Below are 10,909 nucleotides of genomic sequence, written 5' to 3'. Positions count from 1 at the left end.
CGCGTCTGGAGCCTGTGCTCTGCAACGGGAGAGGCCACAACAGTGAGAGGCCTGCGTACCGCAAAAAAAAAAAAAAAAGATTTAAAGTTAGAAAATAGCTACAGAAAACAGAAAATTATTTTTTTAAAACATGGAAAATTTGAAAAGGAACCAAACAGAGCTTCTAGAAACATCACCTGATACTACCATGAAGAATCAAGCAGCAATCCCTGATACATGGCCCAGCATTAGGAAAGGGTGTTTGGAAACTATTTGGTTCAGCAAGTACTTCCTGAGTGCACTCTTTTGCTAAGCCCTTTCTCATAGATATTAAGAAATTTCTGCCCTAAGGGAACCCGGGGTAAAGAGTCACCATATGGGAACACTTACCATTGCCTGGTGCCCCCCGGCTTTTTTTTAATACTTTTTTGGCTGCACCTCACGTCATGTGGGATCTTAGTTCCCTGACCAGGGATTGAACCCGCACCCCTGGCATTGGAAGCGTGGAGTCTTAACAACTGGACCGCCAGGAAAGTCCCCTGGTGACCCTTTTTAATGGTACACAACTGAGTTCCTCAGGGTTTGGCCTATTTCTTCACCTTTTCCCAGTGAAATTGAATTTATTTATTTAATGAGCGCCTACAGATTATTCATTGTATGTCAGGAGTTGTTTCCTAAGCGCTTTATTAACCTTTCATTCTCATAGCAACTGTATGAGGTAAGTACTATAATTATGCCCACTTAACTGATGGGAACTAAGGCAGAGAAACAAAGTAACTTGCTTAAGATGATTTTGCTAATAAGTGATGGATCCCAGATTAGAATTCAGCCCCCTTGCTCCAGAATCTTTGATCTTATCCACTGTATTCGTTTGCTAGGGCCCCTATAACAAAAATACCATGAACTGGGTGGCTTAAACGACAGACATTTATTTTCTCACAATTCTGGAGGCTAGAAGTCCAAGATCGAGGTGTCTGTAGGTTTGGTTTCTTTTGAGGCGTCTCTCCTTGGCTTGCAGATGGCTGCCTTCTCACTGTGTACTCACATGGTCAACCCTCAGTCTCTGTGTACATCCAAATCCCCTCTTCTTTTAAGAACACCCGTCATATTGGATTAAGGCCCACCTATGTGCCCTCACTTAACCTTAATTACCTCTTTAAAGGCCCTATCTCCAAACCCAGTCTGAGTAGTAGGGATTAAGATATCAACATATGAATGTGGGGGGCACAATTCATCCCATAACAACCACCACACTTTTCTGCCTCCTACCTAAACCAATGAACCTAACAAGATGTCAGGGTCCAGCGTTGCTTTGTGTGTCCTTAGTTTCTTCCCCTTAAGGCTGGGAGTCTAGCTGAAGCTGCTCATAATTTCTCCTCTCACCGTGGAGAAGTTAACTTTTCTGGGGTGGATGGTGCACTCACTGTGAATGGGAACACTGGGCGTTTCCCAGACTTTCCCTCTTCCCTGCTTGGCTCCACCCCTGGAATTGTCACATTACTTACCGCAGGAGTCTCTAAACTATGATTGGATTCGGTTCAGTGCCAAGGTGCTGGTCCTAAGGGAATGTGACATAGGACTGATAGATTTTGGTGGAGGAAGAGATGGAGGTGAGTGGAAAGTTTGGAGCAGGGGGCAGCCTGACTGGAGAGCCTGCTGGAGGTAGGGTCTATATCCCTGAAAGCTCATTCAGTTGTTCCATCCGTCACGTAGTCAGTCAACAAGCATTTCCCAGGTTGCCTCTGTGCCAAGCTCTGATGGTTGCCTCCATCCAACCAGAATGGATGAAGCACTTCCGCTTAGAGGGCTCCCTATTGAGGGGGTAGAGAAAAGGGGAACTTCCAATGGCTGAAGAGTATCACATGATAGGGGTAGGGGTGGGAGAACAGCATTTTAGTAAGAGAGAACAGCATGTGCAAAGGCCTGAAGAGTGGATAAAAATCAACATGTGTATATGCACCTGGATGTATCAAAATACAGCCCTGCCCTTCCTTGGGCTTACGATGGGGTTACACCTGGATAAACCCATCGATGGCTGAAAATATCATTAAGTCGAAACACCTAACCTAATGAATATCATAGCTAAGCATAGCCTACCTTAAACGTGCTCAGAACACTTATGTTAGTTTACAGTTGGGCAAAATCATCTAACACCAAGCCTATTTTACAATAACGTGTTGGATGTCTCATGTAATCTATTGAATACTGCACTGAAAGTGAAAAGCAGAATAGTTGTCTGGGAGCAGAATAGTTGTAAGTGTATTGGTTGTTCAGCCTTGTGACTGCACGGTTGACTGGGAGCTGTGGCTCGCTGCCGCTGCCCAGCATCATTACAGATCGCTAGCCTGGGAAAAGATCAAAATTCAAAGTTTTTCTACTGAATGCATATCACTGTCAAACCATTGTAAAGTTAAAAAATCATAAGTTGAACCATTGCAGGTGAAGAACTGTCTGTACATGGAAAGCTTCCAAGGTCTGGATTAGTGGAATCTTTTAATCCATCACCCTCAGAATAAAACCCACACCCTCTGATACAGTGTCTAGTCCACAGTAAGGGATGAATAAATACATAATAATAGATAACATATTGAAAGGGAGGGGAATAATGATTAGAGAATTTCTTGGAGGACATTTGATGCAGAACAGCTCGGGTATCCTATGTGAAGACCAGGCCTCTTCACGGTTATATTTCTGCAAGACCAGTCATGTACTATGTAAAGTAAAAGCAGTAACCAATGTCAAAAAAAAAAGGATCATAAATTATTTTCTCTTTCTACTCAAGAAACTTTAATCAAAGCCCACATCTCTATACTTAATGTGAATATATCTGGATGTCAGCCCTTTAGTGGTTACAAAGTTTTCACAAGTAACCTAAAGTAATTCTAAAAGACACATCATTTTGACTCATACTTAAATTTGTGAGAGTATTACAGCCAGAGAAATACATGATACTTTAGCCCTTAAAAAAAATTTAAAAACCCACACCGTCACAGCAGCCTTGTCTATCTCTCCAACCTCATCCTCCTATACCCATACATTGCTTATTATCCTCAGTTGCCCCTTTACAGTCCTTGGCTTCCTTTCATTTTGGCCTCAGAGCCTTTGCACTTGCCCAAGATAATAAAGCTAATAAACTCTGCCTTTTTGTTCCCTTTTGTCCATCTGATTCCATCTCATTTCTCAGGTCTGCCTCCTCAGAGAAGCCTTCCCTGACCTGCCTAAAGTAGCTTCCCCTCCTCCCAGAAAAAAATACTTAAAGTCATAGAACATGTCTCCTTTTTTTTCTTGCTTATAGCCCATCTCACTTGCTGGACTATGACTCCATGAAGGCAAGGATTTTTGTCTTTTCATTCATGGTTGCATCCCTAGCATCTAGAACAGTGTCTAGCCTACAATAGGTCCTCAGTACCTATTTTTAAGTTAATTAAATGAATGTGAATGTATTAATATATTACTTGAATAATTTAAAAAACGTAAGAAAGTTATACTGAGAAACTTTTGCCGAGAAGACATGATGAGAATCTGTGGCCATTGGATCAATGGGGACGTTAAAAGAAGACAGGGAGGAGGGAACCCTAACCTTACTCTTGCCAGAGAGGCAATGGGAAGGGGGGCTCAAAGTGGGCCCTGGGTCTCAAAGGTTCTCAGGAAAAGAGGTGGGACATGGAGTCTGGGAGACGGGTTGGGTTCTCTGTGGGGGACATTTGCTCAGAGCTAGCTGTGCAAGGGGGGGAATAGGGAGGGGAAGGGTGCTGGTGGCGGGGGGGAGTGGTGTTCAGAACAGGATGGGGGGGTCCTGGTAGAAATGCACCTTTAGGCAGAGGGTCTTTGAGGCAATTTATCAGGAACAGTGGCTAGCAGTGTCTTACAATGACAGTGGAGCTTATTGGAACAGGTATATATTTTTTAATTTTAGGAGTTATATATGTAGTGAATATAAGAAAATGAAAACTGTGATTTTTGTGATGGTTGCTTTGGATGAGGCTAAAATAATTATTAAATAAAAAAACATGGGCTTCCCTGGTGGCGCAGTGGTTGAGAGTCTGCCTGCCGATGCAGGGGACACGGGTTCATGCCCCAGTCCGGGAAGATCCCACATGCCGCAGAGCGGCTGGGCCCGTGAGCCATGGCCGCTGAGCCTGCGCGTCCGGAGCCTGTGCTCCGCAACGGGAGAGGCCACGACAGTGAGAGGCCCGTGTACTGCAAAACAAACAAACAAACAAAAGAAAACCAGACAGGCAACCCGTGCTCATTGTCGACTTTCCCTGGCTACCAGGAAGTCAGCCCGCTGTTCTTGCAGGACCCTTCTCTTTAAGAAACTCTACCTTCCTCACATTCTGCCTTGTGTCTGGAAATTCTTTTCCAACCCGCGCTCGGACCATGACATTTTGGTGGCCCATACGGGGATACCTCTTGGGGGGATCTCCTCCCCCACCTCCTCTCCTCATTCCTTGGGACCCTCTGTGAACAGGCAAGTTGCCAGGAGAGCAACAGAGGAACTCTGGCCAGGGCCACACACCCTGGTGTGTTCCGAAGGCTCACTTCACCCCAGTAACTGCCGCCCAGAACGGCTGAGGGTCCCTCTGTCTTCCTTCTGGCTGAGGACTAGGCCAATTGATATTATGCAGGCGCAGATCAGGCATTTAAAAGCCATTAGGGCGCCTGCTGCCTGAAGACTCCCGTGAAAGGATAAGGGGGTCACGGAGCAGATCAGGCTGTTAGAGCATCTGCTCCCAGCAAGACAACTTCTGTGCACCGTGAGGCACATACTGGTTCAAGCAAAACACTGAGCTCCCTCCCCTTGGCCGCCACCTTCCCGGCAGAATTCCTCAGACTGTCTTCTCTGTTACTTTCACTTTTTTCTCAGTCCAGGTTGACTTAAAGGAGCCTAGGTGTTGCTCAGTCACACAGGTTTGTGCCTCAGTCGCATGCTCAGGGGTCACCGCTCACGGTCGGACGCAATTGTTGGGACAGTCGGCCCATTTTGTGCCTTAGTCGCATGGAGAGATCACTGGGACAAAGGGGACGCCTTTCTGTCAGCCGGTGACTCTCAGTACCCCCTTTCTACGGCATATGGGCTAAGAATGGGTTCTGGTACGTCTCGGGAGCCTCCCTCAGATTCATCCCTCGGCTGTATCCTCAGGAACTGGAAAAAAATTGACCCTGAAAATCTCAAAAAGAAGAGGCTTCTTTTCTTTTGTAACATGGCTTGGCCCCAGTATAAACTGGGGGCCCAAGAACAATGGCCCCTTGATGGCTCACTAACTTATAACACAATCCTCCCACTTGATCTCTTTTGCCAGAAACAAGGAAAGGACTCAGAGGTTCCCTATGTCCAGACCTTTATGGCCCTTAGTCAGAATCCGGATCTCAGGGACTCATGCCGCTTGTGTCTTTCTGTTGCCGCCTTATCCCCCCCGACCCCTCTGTCTCCCTCTCCAGCAGATCTCCTAGACGACCCTCTACTCGACCTTTCCTGGCCCCCACCCCATCAACCCCCTTTGGTTCAGCCCCCGCCCCCCACCTCAACCCACAGCTCCCCGACAGGCACCCCCTTAACAGGGCGAAAGCCCCCTCTCCCCTCCCCACACAAGATCGAGGACTGCCCAAAGCCAGGAAACAGATTCTGATATGCCTCCCTTGAGGAAAGTAGCAAATGGAGACATGGGCACTATTACAGTCCATGTTCCCTTCCCCATGTCTGACATTTCCCAAATTCAAAACAAATTAGGTTCCTTCAGTCAGGATTCCACCACTTTTATTAAGGAATTTCAGGCTCTCACTATAGCCTTTCACCTGACCTGGCAAGACATTCATGTATTTCTGACCGCTTGTTGTACTCATGAAGAGAAAAACAGGATATGGACATTAGCCCATGCTTGGGCAGATGAGGCAGAATTCTGTTTCCAAAACCCGGATGGATGGGGACCCATTTTGGGCTGGCTAAATGACTCTCTTTGTAACTACACCCTCAATTTCAATCAGACTAGCCTGGAGTGGAATCCCTGGTCAGACAAAAATAAATATGATGTACATGAAGGTAATTTCACTTTGTGCTGGGGAAATTCAAGGAAAAATGCGACTAAGAAATATATTTATGAAGACCATATCCCCATAAACAGCTCAGCCCTGGGAACTAAATATGTGGGGATCGGTGTGACCACCGGACACTTACTTAGTTTAACCTCCCAGCAAGATCCTCCTCCAAAATATAACATAATTCAGCTAACATTCAGAAATTTGTTATACCGATTCCCCCATCACACTCATAATCAGTCAGAGCCTGGATTCTCCCCTTTATGTATAGATGATTACTTCCTCGGAGTTTGGCCTTCCCAATATAATCCTAGGCCATGGACCCCAGTCTATTTCTAGAGGAAAACTCCCAAAAGGTCTGGCTCTGGGGACCCACAATGGGGGTATCCTTGAGGGGCACCAGATTTTCATTTCTATGAGGTAACAGGGTCTAGCTGGATCTTCCCACACTTAGAAGGGGCTCCTGCACAATTATTGCTGTGGTCCCAGAGATGACCATTATGACTATAAAGGATTTAGCTTCCTCAGGAGGCATTCCCAACCTTGGGTACTTCCTCGAGGAGGCCTTAAGACCTGTCCGGGAGAGACAAAAATGAACCACTGATTGGGGGCAACAAGTTTATGATAACCCAATTCTTTTTTTTTTTTTTTTTTTGCTGCGTTGGGTCTTTGTTGCTGTGCACGGGCTTTCTCTAGTTGCGGTGAGCAGGGGTTACTCTTTGTGGTGGTACGCGGGCTTCTCATTGCAGTGGCTTCTCTTGTTGCGGAGCACGGGCTCGAGGCATGTGGGCTTCAGTAGCTGTGGCGTGTGGGCTCAGTAGTTGTGGCTCGTGGGCTCTAGAGAGCAGGCTCAGTAGTTGTGGTGCACAGGCTTAGTTGCTCCGCAGCATGTGGGATCTTCCTGGACCAGGGCTCGAACCCATGTCCCCTGCATTGGCAGGTGGATTCTTAACCACTGCGTCACCAGGGAAGTCCCCTTTTTTTTTTTAACATAACCCAATTCTTGATTGGCCCAAAATAATACATTGTGTCTTTAGAAGTCTCTTTTGGTTTGCAGGCATACCCCTCTTAGAGAGGAGCGTTCTCAATCTCACCATCATGGTCCAGGAATCTTGGAAGGCTACGGTAGCAGCCATTGAGGAAGAGCAGTCAGCCCTAGGCTCTTTGGTTGAGGTGGCTTTACAAAATAGGAGGGCCCTTAATGTTATAACAGCTGAGGCAGGGGGTGTCTGCGCCCTACTAAATGAGACATGCTGCTTCTATATTAATACCCCTGTCCAGGTTGAAGAAGACCTTCAGATTCTAAAGAAAAACATCAAATTCATAGAAGGTTTAAAACAGAGAGCAGGACAGGGCCCCAGCTGGCTTTCCAGCCTCCTCTCCTCTATGGGGATCCAGATATGGACATTGTTGCCCTTGTTGGGACCATTAATCTTGATAGCCTTTGTTTTGTTGTTTGGCCCCTGCATTATTAGCACATTATCTAAGTTCATCTCCTGACAGGTTCAAAAGATTCAATTCCAGATGGTGCTACAACAAGCGTACCAGCCAACTGGCACACAGACTACGTTGGAACAAGCCGCCTTATCATTCCGCAGGCTCTCACCTCCCTCCGTAAATACACCCTGACAGAGAGCAGGCATCGGGAACCCAGGGCCCCTACAAAGCCCCCACCCAGCAGGAAGTAGCCAGAGAGATCGTCGCCCCTTCTCCTTACTAAAAGGGTTCCCGATCGCCTGAGAAGGAGCTAGGCAGGTAGGTAGACATGAGCAGGATATCCAATAGGGCCAAAAATTGGCCTTATAAATAAAGAGAGGGGGGAATGTGGTGTGCTCCAAGGACAAAGAACAAGATAAACTCAAAGGGCCAATATTGCCGGAACAAAGAATTACAGGACTCCTATCACTGTGTCACAATGTGACCACTGCACTGTCCCAGAGCCCTCCCAAGCAGCGTGTCCCTTTCCCATCCCATATAAGGAAAGACATTTGCCCCATTTTTCTCCCGCTCAGCACACTGAAGGTACACATACTCTGCGCAGTCAGCAGATGACTTGTAGGTTCCCTGGCTATAAAAACAGACAGGCAACCCATGCTCATTGTCGACGTTCCCTGGCTACCAGGAAGTCAGACTGCTGTTCTTGCAGCAACCCTTCTAAGAAACTCTACCTTCCTTACATTCTGCCTTGTGTCTGGAAATTGTTTTCCAACCCGCACTCGGACCACCACACTAACATCCCAGAATAGCATCTTATCAGGGTCTGTATGCCAGTTTCTTTTATAGAACAGAGAGGGGGAGGAGGTGAGGAAGTAAAGTAAAAAGGCCATAAGTCTTGCAAATTCAAACTATCTCATGGCTTGGCCAGAACTGGAGAGGGGATGTGTTAATTTCTTCTTTTCTGCAGCCATTCACAGGTGGGTAGGGTCTGAATGTCTTCCTGTGAGCTGAACAAAGGCACTTTAACATTCAGGCAGAGGGGCAGGGTTCCCCGAGGTAAGCCATTATGTATGCTTACAGCTATAGACAGCATCCTCTTAGTGATGATAGTAACAAAAGCATCCAAAAGCAAAGGTTAAAGTAAAAGAACAGATCCAACATGGAGTCAGATTTTGCTCTTCCCTGTTACTCTGTGTACAGTGGAAATATTCAGTCCCTGTTGCAGAGATGGGGGTCTCAGGCAATTGGACAGAGGTCTGTATCACAGAGTTGGAGTCAGGTTCAGTGTGGTGGGGCTGGAGGTCCAGAAAACAGGGTTGGGAGGTGCCTGTGTGCAACAGGGATGGGGTCAGTGCACAAAGTTAGGGGTTCAAATTGAGACAGACTGGGACCTGGGACCCTTTGCTGCAATGCTGCAATGCTTGCAACTGGACACCTGTCTCCCTGAGCAACAAAATACAAAGAAACTATATGGGACTAAAAATAACTGTGCATGCATGCACAGTCGGGGCAAATTCTGGACCCAGAAGATACAAAAAGACAAAAAAACCCAACTGCCATTTGTGAAGAACCAGGAACAAAAACTGGGTGTTGGGAGCAAAAGCAGGGTACTGCACATGTCCCCTTGCACACAATACCACCTAAGGGGTGGACAAAACACCTAAGCCACCCCTCTGCCTGACCCCTGGACACAGCCCTACCTTCACCCCATATAAGGAACAAGCTTGCCCCCCCTCAACAAGCAGCAAGGGAACCTGTCGTTTGCTCTCCCTCCCCCCTGCTGCAGCAAGGGCCCCAATAAAGCCTTGCCTGAATTTCTTATCTGGCCTCTAGTCAACTCCATTCATTGGGGAAAGCCAAGAACCCTGGCTGGTATCAAAATGCTGCAGAGATAGGGGTCCACGTGTCCAATAACTGGGTTATCCAGGTGGGGCTGGGGGAGCCCCGGGATGCTGGGGGTCCCGCGAGCCATTCCTGGTTTTCCGGGATGGTGGAGGGGCTCCGAGGAGGAAGGAGGGCGCCCCCTGGCGGCCTCGACGCCGCCGCCACCACGGCTCCCACAATGCTCGCGCAGCCCGGCTTCGGACTCCAGCGGCGGCGGCTCCAAAATGGCGCAGACGATCTTCGAGGCCCTGGAGGGTGAGCGGCGGCGGGGACTGGGGAGGCGGCTGTTCCGCCTTGCTCCCCCTCCCGCCGCGAACTCGCAGCGCGGGGCCCAGGGCGCGTGGCGCCTGCGGGGCGGAGGGCGCCGGGCCGGAACAGCCAGCGGGGCGGGAGGGCCACGGATGGGAACAGCCGCGGGAGCGGAGGTCGGCAGGGGTTGGGGAGCAGTGAGGCCTGAACAGAAGCGGAGTTGAGGCTCAGTGGTTGGGGGGGGGCATCTCGCGACCGGAACAGCCGCGGGAGCCTAGGCCCGGCGGCGGCGGCTGCGGCGGCGGGTGGGGGGCTAGGGTGGTGCGTTCAACCGGACAGGCACAGCGGGAGAGAGAAGGCCCTGGGGGAGAGCACCGAGAGCGGAACAGCCGTAGACGGCTGGCGCAGCGGGAGGGGAGCCTCGGACCGGAACAGCTGCCGCCGCAAGGGCCCGGGCGGCGCGCGGTTGGGGCTGGGGGGCAGTTTCCTGGAGGGAACAGCCGGGGGGTGGTGTGCAATCCAGGACGGGAACCGCGAGGCGAGCATGGCTGCACCGCGGACGCGAGGGCTGCGTAGGGCTGCATAGGGCTGCATCCAGGGGGACCGTGGTGCAGCAGCGGCTGCGGGGGAGACGGGCCGAGCCAGGGGTCCTGACCATTAAGAACTTGTATTGAGCGCCAAATGTGTGCCTCGCGCTCTGACATAGTGTCTTCAATTCAGACCAGGAAAGGATCGGCGCCACCTGTGTGCAAGGCCAGGCCTTGGACGGACACCAGAAAACACGGGGTGACTGCTTTGTGCACCATTATGGGGTGCAGAGTATTATAAACCCAGACCAAGAAAGAATGGGTGCCAACGGTGTGGTTGGCCGGGACGCCAAGTTACCAGACCCAAACAAGCAAACACCGCACCGACTGGTTGTCGCATGCTCTGCAAGATCCTAGGATGTGAATGGTCCTCAGGCTCTGGGAATTGTGAGCTTTGGAGACAGGCAAACACTGAGAGCCTCCATGTACACTTGCTAGGAGTTGGAAAGGAAGCCTCAGAGAATTCAGGGCCATGGCACAGAGTTGATGCTAGGGGGATAGAGACCCAAGAATGCTCTTGGAGGGATGAGATGAGTATACACATAATTAGAGTGCAAACTGAAAGTAGACTGGACTAGTGGTATGTGGCTGAGGCTTTGAGTCCAGCAACTCCCCAGGAGGTCTCAGCTGTGTCTCTTAACATCTTGGAGGATCAGCTCTCTCACCACGAAATGTGTAATCCTCCCCACATCTGGGAAGGTTAAGTTTCAGGAATACTCGGTAAGGGATGTAGAAAT

At 49.3% G+C, this 10,909-nt stretch overlaps 1 protein-coding gene across 1 annotated transcript in view; it reads left to right on the top strand.

Moving 5' to 3' along the window:
• Positions 1-9,528: 9,528 nt before the first annotated feature.
• ZNF341 (zinc finger protein 341) overlaps positions 9,529-10,909 on the top strand; it is a 43,675-nt gene continuing 42,294 nt past the window's right edge. The window contains exon 1 of the mRNA XM_082643543.1: positions 9,529-9,591. Coding sequence (XP_082499669.1) covers positions 9,561-9,591 — 31 coding nt within the window. The 5' untranslated portion in view covers positions 9,529-9,560. The remainder of the gene's footprint in view (positions 9,592-10,909) is intronic.

Source organism: Mesoplodon mirus (assembly GCF_964341445.2).
Source record: "Mesoplodon mirus genome assembly, chromosome: 15".
NCBI lineage: Eukaryota > Metazoa > Chordata > Mammalia > Artiodactyla > Ziphiidae > Mesoplodon > Mesoplodon mirus.
Note: the sequence above shows the minus strand (reverse complement) of the source record. Positions and strands in the feature narration are given on the sequence as shown.